This window comes from Scyliorhinus torazame, chromosome 10 (genome assembly GCF_047496885.1).
Source record: "Scyliorhinus torazame isolate Kashiwa2021f chromosome 10, sScyTor2.1, whole genome shotgun sequence".
NCBI classification, from domain to species: domain Eukaryota; kingdom Metazoa; phylum Chordata; class Chondrichthyes; order Carcharhiniformes; family Scyliorhinidae; genus Scyliorhinus; species Scyliorhinus torazame.
Window position 1 is genome coordinate 105,922,766 of NC_092716.1, and position 15,462 is coordinate 105,938,227.

The 15,462-nt window shown below is 47.5% G+C and overlaps 1 protein-coding gene across 1 annotated transcript in view; it reads right to left on the reverse strand.

The window, feature by feature from the left end:
* Positions 1-294: 294 nt before the first annotated feature.
* The window catches only part of e2f4 (E2F transcription factor 4), a 40,476-nt gene continuing 25,308 nt past the window's right edge, over positions 295-15,462 (reverse strand). The window contains 4 exon segments of the mRNA XM_072518569.1: positions 295-536; positions 1,195-1,239; positions 5,596-5,634; positions 9,313-9,516. Of these exon segments, the coding sequence (XP_072374670.1) occupies positions 421-536; positions 1,195-1,239; positions 5,596-5,634; positions 9,313-9,516 (404 nt within the window). The 3' untranslated portion in view covers positions 295-420.

A 15,462-nucleotide genomic window follows, 5' to 3' on the forward strand; every position in this document is an offset into this window, starting at 1 on the left:
AAAATGGCCGACTCCAACCCAGGCAACTGGAACAGCATCGCGGCGGCTGCCCTCTACCACCTTCAGGGAGTCCATTGAAGGAGATGGGCCCAGAGTTGTGCTTGGCCGGTGATTGAAGAGAACTCCCATCAACTGCTCGGAGCACGTAATGTTTTAAAAGAAAATAAAGAAAACCAATAGCAACTTGGAAACCGCCTGTCATTTCGATTCCATCCATGGATAAACTTTGGCTCTCATTAGGTCTTCCTCATATCGTGGCCATGTCAAGAATCCATGTCACTCCAGGGAGATTCATTTAGAAATTTGCAAAAGATGCCATTTCTTTTTTTTTTTTTAATCATTTTCTTCTTTTGTGTTTTGTTAAAAAAAGTATTTAAAAGTTCTATACACAGCTGCCAGGCGGCAAAGTCCGGTGAGAGGTCAAAGGTTAAGTATTGGCACATCAAACAGATCGCAAACGCCTTCGCTGTCATCGAGGTTGAAGTAATAATCGTGGTCACCTGGTGGTGGAGACAGCCTTAGCAGAGGAGCGAAAACTGCAAGAGAAACAGGATAGAGACGGATGAGTACGGCAGGGCATGGAGCCATGGTGACACCAAAGGTCAAACCTCACTGGTAATGACTCTCAGCCAGGGAGGGGCCACGTGTACGGGTCTGTCTAACTGTCTCACACTGTGATCAAATCCATCCTTCCCTCGCAGGATATCCCCCCGCCCCTCCACCCCCACTTCCACAACAGCCCAAACCAACCCTCCTTCATTGGGTATTCCTCATCATAAGACGGTCCAATCCAGCTGCCCCTCAGGGCTCGACCTCCAGAGAGGAATCCAGGGAGACAGTGGCGTACAGGGGTTCGAATCCCCCTGCGATAGGAATTTAAATTAAATTACTAAAACTCTGGATTTAGAAGCTAGTCTCAGTAATGGCGACCGTAGTTAAAAACCCATCTAGTTCACTGATGCCCTCGTGGGAAGGAAATCTGCCATCCTTGCCCGATCTGGCCTCCATGTGAATCCAGATCCCACAAGCAACGGGGTTGGCTCTTAATTACCCCCTGAAATGGTCAAAGTCAGAAACCCAGGTCAATTTGGGTTGTGCAAAAGCCCCTGCCAGTGACACCCACATTCCCATGAATGATATAGAAAAAAAACAAATCTCCCCGCCCTTTTCCCCACCTCAGTCAGGAACTCTCACCTTCTGAAGACATCAGCTCCTCAATGAGGTCAGAATCCATACATTCTGAAAAACAGAAACAAGGAAAATGTGCAATCGCTTTGCAAGGGCTCCAATTCCATTCATTCCACCCAGTCTCGCAGCACCAAGGCCGATCACCCCCCATTAGCCTCAAGTCTCAGAATCTTAACTGTGCTTATTCCAGAGTGCAAGCCGCTCCTACATCTCCAGACCAGTGTGAGATGGAGCTCATCATCAGGGGGAGACAAGAGGCCCAGGCTAATGCGCTGGGAGGGGGTAACAGAGGTTAGAATCCTGCCACAGCAGCATTTAAATTTAAATTAATTTTAAAAACATCTGGAATTAAATAATAGTCTCAGGGACCATGGAACCAGTGTCGCAAAGATCCATCTGGTTTACTAGTGTCCTTCAGGAATGCAAATCTACCATCCTTACCCGGTCTGGCCTACTTGCCACTCCAGGCGCACAGCAATGTGGTTGACTCTCAGTTCAAGTGTGGGATGGTAAACAAATTTTGGTCTAGCCAGTGACGTCACACCCCACAAATAAAGAATGATTAATGAGGGAAAGCTTCCAATCATTTCCATATCAAATTCTGGGTGCTGTAATAGCCACGGCCAGCACCCCTTCCCTTCCCCCTTCGCTATCATATAGAGATTCTTCTCCTCTGCCAAAATACTTTACTGGACCCCTTGCTGGAGTCTACTCGTGGCATCATTCCCTTGCTGTTATTTCACCCATGAAGGGCAGCCTGGCCTTGGTCGCTCACGTCTCTGTGTAAGGAGGTTGTGGGTTCGAGTCCCACTCCAGACACTTGTGCACATGTTCAGAATTGACACTTGTTGGCAGTATCGCTGGAATGCTACACTGTTGAATGAGGCAGTAATACAAGGCCCCATCCACCCGACGAGGCTCCATTTTAAAGAAGGGCGGCACGGTAGCACAGTGGCTAGCACTGTTGCTTCACAGCACCAGGGACCAGGTTTCGATTCCCGGCTTGGGTCACTGTCTGTGCGGAGTCTGCACGGTCTCCCCGTGTCTGCGTGGGTTTCTCCCGGGTGCTCCGGTTTCCTACCATAAGTCCCGAAAGATGTGCTTATTAAGTGAATTGGACATTCTGAATTCTCCCTGTGTACCCGAACAGGCGCCGGAGTGTGGCGACGAGGGGATTGTCACAATTGCAGTGTTCAGGTACGCCTCCTTGTGACACTGATAAAGATTATTATTAAGGGCTGGTGAGTTCTCCATGGTATCCTAGCTAATATTATATTACTGGTTGTGGGATCTTACTGTGCACAAATCGGTCATCAACCCCCCTCCCCCATTGCAACAGTGACTACGCTTCACAAGCACTCCGTTGACCGCAAAATATTTGCAGAGATCCCAACGAAGACTAAGAAGTGTTTTCGACGAATAAGGAGAGCTGCGGTCCTACAGTGTGACCCCCGAACACCTCAAAAGGTTTCAAGGCAACAGGCAAAGCCAAGGGAGAGTTGGGCGGAATTACAGATTTGAGAGCAGTGGAAGGGAATGAGGCCAGCTGGATACCGGGGCAGACACGGAGCCCCAGCGATTGAGCAACAGCAGGTTAAAGACACGGAAAGGAAAAGAAAAACACAGAAACTCAGTCCCAGTTTAGCTGCGGGGACTTTCCAGGTTCGACTTGGCAGTTAACAAACCCAGTGCATGCAAAGGCGGGTTATCAGACCAAGAAAGAAAGCCACGAGGCGAAACAGAACAGCTGGAGAGCGCACCTTCAAAAAACAACAACAGCAAAGATCTTCTGATTGAGGGGGGGGGGGGGCTGGTTTATCCACAGAATCCCTACAGAGAGGTAGGCCATTTGGCCCATCGAAGTCTGCACCGACCCTTCGAAACAGCACCCTGCCTGTGCCCACATCCTCACCTATCCTTGGGACCCCACCCAACCGGCACATCTTTGGGCCTTTCTGGTGACCTTTCACCTCTGCTTGCAGCCAACCAAAGCATATCTTACTGACTGGGGAGTGGGTTTGCAGTTTGAATACGGTTATCCATGAATCTCAGGCTATACATGATCCAATACTCGTCAGTCTTCACTTCACGAGACCGTGGGAATGGCTGGCTTGGCAAATAGGAGGGTCACAGTGGCGCAGGAGGCTTCAGCCAGCTTCCACTCCAGATTATCATCTGGCATGGTAACACTCAATGGCAGCAAAGGATCCACTCAGCCCATTGCTCCTGAAACCCAACACTGTGCCACAAAGTTACCCAATTACGTGGCGAGCACAAAGCCACTCGGCTCAATCTTGAATCTGAGCAAGTTTTATGTTGCCTCATTCGCCCGCACCTCCAGCTCAATATTGCCTTGAAATGGGAGTATTCCACTCGATGAGGTCATATATCGACGGCCAATGGAAGGAGATAGAGATTTCATCGACGAGGTCATTGGTAAAGCATTGAGGTTTTTTTGTGTGTGTTGGGTGGGTGGGGGGGAAAGAGAGAATGAATACAAGCTTTGACAATAGCCACAAAGTAGTTGGGCTCTTAAAACTTGTGCACATGGCTTCTCGGAAGAACTGCTAACCAAGATGGCTGACTCCAAGCCAGGGAGCTGCAACACCATTGCAGGGACGCGCTACTGTCCCCAGGGACATGGCACGGCCAGTTCGCCGGAGGAGATGGGGGTCAGGGTGGTGTTCCGACTGTCGATCGAGTAATCACATCTATCTCTCCGAGGGCATGACGATGACAAAAATTTGTTCCCTCGGCTTCGAGGATGTTTCCTCGTGTGACAGTAGGGACGTTTTGTCCTGTAAGCCACTAATTCACCAGGGTAATGGGAAGCTCTGCATCGACACAGCATCTTCCACAATCTCAGAGCACCCCAATGCATTTCATCAACCAATGAAAGTACCCTTGAAGCACAGTCCCTGCTGGAATGCAGGAGGCATGAGAGCCAGTCAGTGCACAGCAAGATCCCACAAACAAGGTTAACTGGGCAACCATTGTCAGGAAAGACGACATTGAAGGAACAAAAACTAAAAGCCCTTGCTGAGAATGAGGTGTGTTCCGAAGTGTCCCAAACACTCCAAAAATGTTTGACAACATGACTTGTGCCCAGTTTATTCTTGACTTGGGTCGCACCATAAAGCACTGCAGCTGGTCACACGATTGCAGCAGCAGCCCCCCCCCACCCCCCTGATGAAGCAAAGTTCTTCCATGAGCCTTTATTGTATGGGTCATGCAGACACTTCTCCCTGGAACAGGGATACTGAATGGGATAGAATTCAATCCACAGTCCGGCTTTCAGATAGATATGGTCAGAGGGGCTGGGCCAATTCAGGAGGGGCTGAGGGCCTGGGCTGGTTCAAAATAGTGGCTCAGTAATAATCCTCCACAGAGTGCGAGGGAAGGTCAGCTGAAGCGAGGGCGGGAGCACAGTGGTTAACACTGTCGCTTCACAGCTCCAAGGTCCCAGGTTCGATTCCTGGCTTGGGTCACTGTCTGTGCAGAGTCTGCATGTTCTCCCCGTGTCTGCGTGGGTTTCCTCCGGGTGCAGTTTTCTCTCACAGTCCAAAGATGTGCAGGTTAGGTGGATTGGTCATGATAAATTGCCCTTGGTGTCCAAAAAGGTTAGGTGGGGTTACTGGGATAGGGTGGGCTTAAGTAGGGTGCTCTCTCCAAGGGTCGGTGCAGACTCGATGGGCCAAATGGCCTCCTTCTGCACCGTAAATTGTATGATTCTATGACTGGCGTCGCTGAAGAGACAGCAAGACGCTGGGATGATGGTGTTAATATTGAGGATGTATGACTTTGGAAGGGCTACAAGATTATTCCGTCATCAGAGCCAATGCCCAAGTTGCAGTTGTGTAGCTGCTCAGCAGAGGGCGACAACTCATTGCAATCTCTCAAAGCGGAGTGTGAGAGAGAGGGAGAGACATGACAGGAGGCAGGACAAAAGGGAGTTTTAAACCAGGGCTGTACAGAGTGGGACGCCCCCAAAACGACGGTGCCCAGACTGTGTTGTGGTAGCTGTTCTCTGGGATTTAAGTGCCCATGACATTCCAGGGCATGGGATGTTGGAAGTTAACCATGGCCCCACTCAATGAACCACAGTCCCTGCTGCGTGTGACATTCACCAAGCATGGTTCAATATTCCATATACCCACCCAACGGACAATTACTCAGTGACAAACGGGTAACAAATGGGCACTTGGGCGAGGCGCGGGGGGGGGGGGGAGGGGGGACACACCCTGTGCTTAGGAAACATCATCCCAGCCATTAATAAACGCGTCAGGAGAGTGAGGGAGGATTCCCGGAAGAGCAGCAAGGGCCCAGGAGCGGCGCGGACCCGTTCCTGGTCAATAGCAGATGGAACAGCCTCACTCAGAGTGAAAGCTGCAGTTCAGTCACACCTACCTTTAGTGGGATCAAACATCTCCAAAGGGAACTCCAAATCTGTGAATGAAAACCAGAACTGTGAGTTTGAGTGAGAGGATAGAGTGAGAGAGCAATGGGGGAAAATATCGAGGGGGCGAAGGCAAAGGGTTGGGATGAACGGGATAGAGGGGCCAGTGAGGGAGGGCCTGGGGGCAGGCGACTCCTCTGCAGCTTTGCTTGATGTGTGGGTCTGACAGGTAATGCACTTTGGTGGGGGGGTGGGGAGAAACATCAACAATTAAACCAAACGATACCATTTTGTAGTTTGCTCCCCTCCCCAACTCCCCATCCCTCAATGTAGCAACTCCTTTCGGAGTGTGGTTTGGTGGGCCATGCTGTACAGAGTTTAAGCCCAGCATGGAGAGAGGGTCAGCACCCTGTGACCCCACTCGCATCAGTCCAGGCCAGGCAAAAGCAGCAGAAAGCTGGCATGGTTCTGGTCAATGCAGCTTGGTGATCTATCGATTCCTGGACGGAGACGTCTATCTCTCCTCCTCACAGCTCTCGAGTGAAGAGGCCCGTTGGTGGCAGGTCAGCTGTACAGATGACTGGACATGCAATGTGATTGGAGGGTAAAATCGTTTGGCAGCTCCAGTGATGCTCAAATCAGGGACGAACAACACACTCCTGCTTTTAAAACTCCTCCATCTACATTGGGGAGATGGTGGCGCAGGGGGTAACATCACTGAAATAGTAACCCAGGCTCTGGGGACACAGGTTTAACTCTCATTACAGAAGCTCTCCTTAGCTCCTGGTAGAATTTAAATTCAATTAATAAAAATAAATTAATAAAAGAATCTGGAACTGTAAGTTAATCTCAGTAACATTGAAACTATCATGTTTCTAATGTTAACTATCATCCATTGTTGTAAAAACCCATCTGGTTCACTAATGTCCTTTAGGGAAGGGAATCTGCTGTTCTTTCCTGGTCTGGCCTACCTGTGACTCCAGACCAACAGCAATATGCTTGACTCTTAACTGCCCTCTGAAATACCTGATTAAGCCCCTCAGTTCAAAGGCAATTAGTGCAACAAATGCTGGCACTGCCAGTGACATCTACATCCTGAGCAGTGATAAATAGTGTTGGTTACAGATCTCCTGGGAGCCCTCAGATAATCACCATTACTGAGAAACGAAGAGGTCTGCTTCCTCAGAAACCCAATCTGGGCCTCACTAAAGACCTGGACTGGCGGATGCTGTCGGGATATGATAAGCCTCAGCAACAAGGCCCGACCCACCCACTTGTAGCCCAGCAAACAGTCCAACTCAATGATTGAGACAGACTGCATGGAACGCAATTAGCTTACCAACGGTTGCAACAGAGAGAAAGAGGCCATTCAGCCCATCATGTCCATGCCAGCCAAAAAGAGAAAGAAAACGCTCATTTTAATCCCATTTTCCAGCATCTGGTCCACAAGCCTTGCAGGTTACAGCACTTCAGATGCAGATCCAGGCAGCTTTTAAATGAGTTGAGTGTTTCCGACTCAACCACCAATATAGACAGTGAATTCCAAATTCCCACATCCCTCTGGGTAAAAAAGATTTTCCTTATGTCCCCTTCTAATCCCTCTACCAATCACCTGAAATCCATGTTCCCTGGTAATTGACTCCTCCTCTAGGTGAATCAAGCCTTTTCTGTCTACTCTATCTAGGCCCGTCATAACATTGCACATCTCAATTAGGTCATCACTTAGCCTCTGATCGAAGAACAACAACCCGAGCCTATCCAGTCTCTCCTCATTGGTGCACTTTTCAAGCCCTGGCAACATTCTTGTAAATCTCCTGTGCACTCTCTCCAGAGCAATTATGCCCTTCCTGTGATGTGGTGACCAGAACTGCACACAAAATTCCAGCTGGGGCCTCACCAGTGTTTTATACAGTTCCATCATTACATCACTGCTTTTGTATTCAATGCCTCACCCGAAAGTATTCCAAGGGGTTTTACTCCTCAACCCCTCGCTACATCTTCCCGTTTATTGAGTTTTCCCTTGCTTTGTTTACGCTCCCTAAACGCTTTGCTGGATTGAATTCCATTCACCAGTTTTCCAACCACTCAACCAAACCACACAGGAAACTAAGGACATTTGGCATGTCCATGTTGACTGTTACCAATTTGTGCAGATGCACCATAGCAAGCATCCTATCCGGCTGCATCACAGCCAGGTATGGCAACTGCTCGGCCCAAGACCGCAAGAAACTTCAGAGAGTCGTGAACACAGCCCAGCCCATCGCATGAACCCACCTCCCATCCATTGACTCTGTCTACACCATTGACCGTTGCCTTGGGAAAGCGGGCAGCATAATCAAAGACCCCTTCCACCTGGGTTATTCGCTCTTCCAACCTCTTCCATAGGTCAGGAGATATAAAAGTCTGAGAACTGGCACTAACAGCTTCAAAAACAGCTTCTTCCCTGCTCTTGCCAAACTCCTGAGTGACCTTCTTATGGACTTCAAACATCTTCTCCACTGAGTAGTACTACACTCCGTATGCTCACCGATATCTGTGACTATATATTTAGATTGTGTATTTATCGTATGCCCTATGTTTTTTCATGTATGGAACGATTTAGGGCAGCACGGTAGCATTGTGGATAGCACAATTGCTTCACAGCTCCAGGGTCCCAGGTTCGATTCCGGCTTGGGTCACTGTCTGTGCGGAGTCTGCCCATCCTCCCAGTGTGCGCGTGGGTTTCCTCCGGATGCTCCGGTTTCCTCACACAGTCCAAAGATGTGCAGGTTAGGTGGATTGGCCATGATAAATTGCCCTTCGTGTCCAAAATTGCCCTTAGTGTTGGGTGGGGTTACTGGGTTATGGGGATAGGGTGGAGGTGTTGACCTTGGGTAGGATGCTCTTTCCAAGAGCCGGTGCAGACTCGATGGGCCGAATGGCCTCCTTCTGCACTGTAAATTCTATGATAATCTATGATCTGCCTGGACTGTACGCAGAACAATAATTTGCACTGTACCTCTGTACACATAACAATAAATCACAATCCAATCATTTCTGGATCACGATCAATTAGATGGCAATATTTTGTGACATCGACAAATTTCCCATTCATGCCTCCCACACTGAAGTCTAAATCATTAATATATACAACAGCAAGGGCCCCAACACTGAACCCCGTGGAACACCACTGGAAAGTTTTTGCAAAAACATCCATCCACCGTTACTCTTTGTTTCCTGTCACTGAGTCAATTTAGTCAACCTGCCACCTTCCCCTCTAACCCATGAGGTCTCACTTTTCTAACTAGTTTGCCATGTGGCACCTTGTCAAATACCTTACTGAAATCTAGGTAGACAACATCCACTACACCACCCTCATCAATCCTCCATGTTATTTCCTCAAAACATTCTATAAAGTTAGGGAGACACCATCTTCCCCTAACAAAACCATGCTGACTATTCCTGATCTATCTGTGCCTTTCTGAGTGATAGTTTATCCTGTGGGCATCTGGAATTCACGGCCGAAATGGTGGCTGAGGCTGAAACAATTAATTTAAAAGGTATCTGGATCTAAAATGCTGTAACCTGCAAGGCTACGGACTAGGTGCTGCAAAGTGGGATTGAATGAGCGGCTAATCTCTTTTTCAGTTTTTGGCTGGCGCGGGCATGTTGGGCTGAGTGGTCTCTTTCGGCACCGTCACTTTCTATGGCTCATCAACTAGACATGCCCAGAACAAAAACAAACTCACCAACTGAAGGTTCGGATTTGATTGGTACAAAGGAGGTAGTGGGGTTGGACAAAGGTGTGCTGCTATCCAATGAGGCCGAGGATTCCAGTGGCTGCGTTTCCATGGTTACCGACTGGCTGGCGGGTGTTGGCACAAGGTTGAGGGGCTCCAGGCTTAAGACATTGCTGGTGTTGCTGTGGGAGTCTTGCACTGGTGCACTTGGCACTGAGGGACGAGGAAAGGGCAGAAATCAGCAGCGTTAGAAGTTGTGTCAAAACAATCTTGCCAAGCACAGCCGAAGAGTTAGCAGATCCTGCTAACTTAGCGTTTGCTGCCCTACAGCAAGGCCTTCTGTACAAACAACCTCCCAAAGGAGGGCAACTACCAGACAACTCAGTCAAAGCGAGGTCAAAGTGCATCCGTCTTCATTTGACACAGAACATTGACAGCTCGGCCTCCTATTTAGTTTATATCTTAATTATTTTCCCAAAACTTGCGGGAGTCAGTTTATGCCCTCTGCAGATGTCCGGGGAGGGGGGGGGGGGGAGGGAGGAGGAGGAGAGAGAGAGAGAGAGAGACAAGTGCGTGAAAGCAAGCATGTGCGAGTGAGAGATAAGGAGATCACAAGTTAGATCAAGGACAACCCAGGTTTCAACAGATTGAGGATAAGGAAGAACCGACTTTGGTTAGATTGCATGACAAGGAGGAAGCAAAGAGGGAAAACTGAATTAAAGACAAATCCTCAGGGCTTGGGTGGAGGGGAAGGATCCTTAATGGTGGTCCAGGTAGGCACTAACAATATAGATAGGACTAATAGAGAGGTCCTGTTGAGTATGAGCAGCTGGGGGTTAAATTACAAAGCAGAACCACAAAGGTAATCATCTCTGGATCACTACCCGAGCTAGGATGAAATTGGCATAGAGTAAATAGGGTCCGAGTAGAATGCGCGGCTAAGATTGGTGATGGAGAAATTGGATTTGAATCATGAGGCACTGGCACCAGTACAAGGGAAAGGAGTTACACTGGTGGGCTGTCTTTACTTGAACCATACTGGAACTCCAGTCTTTGCAAACTGTACAACTGGAGCTCTAGATAGGGTTTAAACTAAATGAGGGGGGAGTGGGGAGGGGAAGGGTGTGTGTAGGTTTCATCGGAGCAGAGATTTAGAAAATTAACAAGTTAAGGCAAGAGGGCAGAGTAATGATATAGGGAGTGATCTCAAAAACAGCAGGTTTGACAGCGTCGGTGGAGAGAGAAGGGGGCTAACATTTCGGGCCTGGATATCTCTTGGTCAAAGCTAGAGAGAACTGGAAATAGGGTCAGATTTACACTGTTATGGGCAGGGGTAGAGCAATGGGGCTGGATAGAGGGCCAGCTATAGGTGGATGGTAGGGCGAGATTGACAAAGTTGTCATGTACAAAAAGTAAGAAGTCTTACAGCACCAGGTTAAAGTTCAACAGGTTTATTTGGAATCGCTAGCTTTCGGAGCACAACTCCTTTATCAGGGACTCACCTGATGAAGGAGCTACGCTCCGAAAGCTAGTGATTCCAAATAAACCGGTTGGACTTTAATCTGGTGTTGTAAGACTTCCTACGGTGCCCACCCCTGTCCAACGCCGGCATCTCCACATCATGTACAAAAAGACAACGGGAATGTAAATGATGGTGATCATGGCTAAGAAAGGTGCTGATGGTGGCACATTAAGAGATCCAAATGTGTTAATGGCAGAACAATGGTAAGCAGTGTGTCACAGGACAACCTGGAACACATAGCCTTAGCGGGGTAGGGTGGCGAGACACAGGTAAGGGAAAGTAAAGTGGAAAGAGGGCTTAAAGGGTGATGGAAAAACGGATCGATGGAAGAAATGAAAATAAATTGACAGAAATAAAGATGGACATGAGAGCGGGACAGTAAGTTGAAATGGTAAGTGACAGGAAGGTCTGGCTCCTGCTTGACGGACCAACGGTGGTCTGCAAATCCGTCACCCAGTCTGCGGTTACCCTCTCCAAGGGCCTAAACACTTTTCCAAGTGAGGCAGCACGTCACATGCACCTCATTCAATTGGTCTATTGCATTCGATGCTCCCAATTCGGTCTACTATACACTGGAGAGATTTAAAAAAAAAATTAATTTACAGGATGCGGGCGTCGCTGGTTAGGCCAGCATTTATTGTCCGCCCTAGTTGCCCTTCAGGAGGCGGTGTTGTGCTGCCATATTGAACTGCTGCTGTCCCGGAGGTGTAGGTACACCCACAGTGCTGTTAGGGTGGGTGTTCCAGGATTTTGCCCCAACGACAGTGAAGGAACAGCGATATATTTCCAAGTCAGGCTGGTGAGTGACTTGGGAGGGGAACCTCCAGGTGGTGGTGTTCCCAGGTATCTGCTGCTCGTCCTTCTAGAGGGTAGCGGTCGTGGGTTTGGAAGATGCTGTATAAGGAAACTTGGCGAGTTACTGTAGTGCATCTTGTAGATGGTACACACGGCTGCTACTGTTCATTGGAGTGTTCACAAATATACACAAGGACTCAGGTGCCCCCACAGCTCTCTATGGTAAGGAGTTCCAAAGTCTCCCAAGCCTAAGAAATCCCTCCTCATCCCAGTCTTAAATTAGCACCCCTTTATTCTGAGACTGTGCCCTCTGGTCCTAGACTGTCCCATGAGGGGAAACACCCTCTCAGCATTACCCTGTCAAGCTCCTTTCAATGAAATCACCTCTCATTCTTCAAAATGGCAATGAGTAGAGTCCCAATCTATTTAACCTTTGTTCATTAGGACAATCCGTCCATCCTGAGGATCATCCAAGTGAACCTTGTCTGAACCGCCTCCAATGAAATAATATTTCCTTAAATAAAGGGTCCGAAACTGCTCAGTAGTCCAGATGTGGGCTCCCCAGTACCTTGTAGGGTCACTGGTGGGAGTGGTTTATAGGCTCCCTGACAGTAGCCACACCGTAGAACAGAGTAGAGAAGAAATAATGGGGACTTGTAAGTTTGGGATTGCAATAATCGTGGAAGATTTTAATCTTATAGATTGGATGAATGAAATTTAAGAGGTAGCCTTGAGAGTGAGTTCACAAAGTGTAGCTGAAACTGTTTCTTAGAACACATTCTGGAACCAAGCAGTGAACAGATTATTTCAGACCTGGTAGCATGTAATAAAACAGGACTAATTAAAGATCTTGTAGTCAAGGATCCTGCAGGCAAGGGTGATCATGGAATAATGGAATTTCACATCAAGGGTGAGAAACTTGGGTCTGAAACTAGTGTTGTAAAGTTAACGCAATTGTAAAGGTATGAAGACAGGGCTGGCCAAGTGGACTGGGGAAAATAGGCTAAAAGGGTAAGACAGTAGAGAGAGAGAGAGAGAGAGAGAGAGTGAGTGTGAGTGTGTGTGTGTGTGAGAGAGAAAGAGCGAGTGAGAGAGTGAGAGTGAGACAGACATTGAAGGAGATATTTTAAACTCTCAAAATATATATATTCCATTGAGAAAGAAAAAAAGAGGGTTTTTCTCTACAAGGAGGGTTGCACCACCCATATCTAAATGTGGAAGTTAAGGATAGTGCCAAATCGAAAGAAAAGATGTACAATGCAGAGAAGATTGGCGGGCCAGACGATTGCGGAATTTTAAAAACCGGCAAAGAATGACTAAGTAAAATATAAAGAGGGAGAAATTAGAATAAGAGAGTAAAGTAGCAAGAAAATAAAAACAGACAGCAAGAACTTTTACAAGTATAGAAAAAGGAAGAGAGCAGCTGAAGTGAGTTTTGGCCCCAAGGGGATATGACTGGGGAATTCATAACGGGAAACAAGGAAACGGCAGAGGATTTGAACCAATTATTTTGCATCTGTCTTCACAACAGATGACACAAAGAGCATCCCAAGAATAGCAGACTTGTAAGAATGGGATTGCAATAACAGTGGAAGATTTTAATTTTATAGATTGGATGAATGAAATTTAAGAGGTAGCCTTGAGAGTGAGTTCACAAAGTGTAGCTGAAACTGTTTCTTAGAACACATTCTGGAACCAAGCAGTGAACAGATTATTTCAGACCTGGTAGCGTGTAATAAAACAGGACTAATTAAAGATCTTGTAGTAAAGGATCCTGCAAAAGGGAAGGAAGAACTTAGGGGGGCAGGGTGTGGTGACGTAGTGGTATTGTCACTGGGCTATTCAGAGGCCCAGAGTAATGCTCTGGTTCGAATCCCACCACGGCAGATGGGGTATTTGAATTCAATAAAAATCTGGAATTAAAAGTCTAGTGATGACTATGAAACCATTGTCGATCGTCATAAAAACCCATCTGGTTCACTAATGTTCTTTAGGAAAGGAAATCTGTTGTCCTTACCCGGTCTGGCTGACAGGCGACTCCAGACCCACAGAAATGTGGTCAACCCTTAGCTGCCACTCTGTTCAGGATAATTAGGGATGGGCAACAAATACTGGCTTTTGCCTGCGACACATACATCCCATGAAAGAAAAAAAAACTTTCAACAATGAGTATCACGAGAGAAAACGAATGGGAGTAGAGGCTGACAAGTGCCCTGGACGCTGATGAACTGCACCCTCGGGTCTGAGAAGTGGCTGCATTTGTTGTGACCTTCCAAATATTAGACTCTGGGAAGGTCCCAGCCGATCAGAGGTCCACAAACAAAAAATTTCAATTCAAGAAAGGAGCTAGACAGAAAACAGGAACATAAAGGCCAGTTAGCCTAACATCAGTCATTGGGAAACCGCGAGGATCTATTAAGGAAGCAGTACCAAGAATTTAGAAAATTATAATACAATCAGGCATAGTTAACATGGTTTTGTGAAAGGGGAATGGTGTTTGACAGATTTACTAGTTTTCTTTAAGGATGTAACCAGCAAGGTGGATAAAGGGGAACCGGTAGATGTTGTCTATTTGGATTGAAAGACATTTCATTAGGTGCCACAAAAAGGTTACAACACAAGGTTAAGAACTCATGGTATTGGGCATGATACAATAGCATGGATAGAGGATTGGCTAACTAACAGGAGTCAGGGTGAATGGGTCATTTTCAGCTCGGCAGATTGTAACTAATGGGGTGCCACGTGGCTCCAGAGACATCAACAATTTTCAATCAATACTCGATAAGAGTTTATTGTAGCTAATTTTCGAATTATATGACAAGAGGTAGTGAAGCAAGAGGGAAGCAATTTGTGAGGATACAAGGAGTTTGCAAAGGGTTATAGGTTGGTGAAGTGTGGGGAAACAGGAGGGTGTCCACTTTGGCAGGAAGAATAGGAAAGCAAAATATGATTGAAATGGAGAGACTGCAGAACGCTGCAGTGCAGAATGTCCTTGTGCATGAATCACACAAGGTTAACATGCAGATACACGGCTAATTAGGGAGGCAAATGGAATGTTGGTCTTTATTGCAAAGGGGATGGAATACCAAAGCAGGGAAGTCTTGCAACAACTGCACAGGGCATTGGCAATATGGTACCTGGAGTACTGTGTACAATGTTGGTCACCCAACATAAGGATATACCGGCATTAGGAGCAGATTCCTGGGTTGAAGAGGTTGTTTTATGAGGAGAGATTGAGCAGATTGGGGTCACTGGAGTCCAGAAGAATGAGATGTGATCTCAATGAAACAAACATTGAGGGGGCTTGACAGGGTAGATTGCTGAGAGGATGTTTCTGCTTGTGGAGGAACCTTGAATTGGGGAGCACAGTTGGAAAATAAGGCGGGGCTCCCATTAAGAGTTGAGAAGGAATTTCTTCTCAAGAAGGTTTTTAGAATTCTCTAGCCCAGGAGGCTGGGTCATTGAATATATCCAAGCCAGATTTCTTGAACTCGGCGGGAGTCAATGGCTGCCGGGGCAGGCAGGAACGTGGAGTTCAAGCCAAGATCGGATCAGCACGATCTTGTTAAATGGCAGAGCATGATCTGGGGCCTTCTGCTGCTCCTATTTATGCTCTTAGGAGTCCACAGAATCCCTACAGTCCAGAAGTAGGCCAATTGGCCCATCAGGTCTGCAAGGCCCACGTCCCCCACCCTATCTCAGCAATCCCATCTAACCTGCACATCTTTGGACTGTGGGAAGAAACCGGAGGTAACCCACGGGGAGAACCTGCAAACTCCACACAGAGGCAAGCACGTCGGAATGGAACGTGGGTCCCTGGCGCTGTGAAGCAGCGGTGCTAA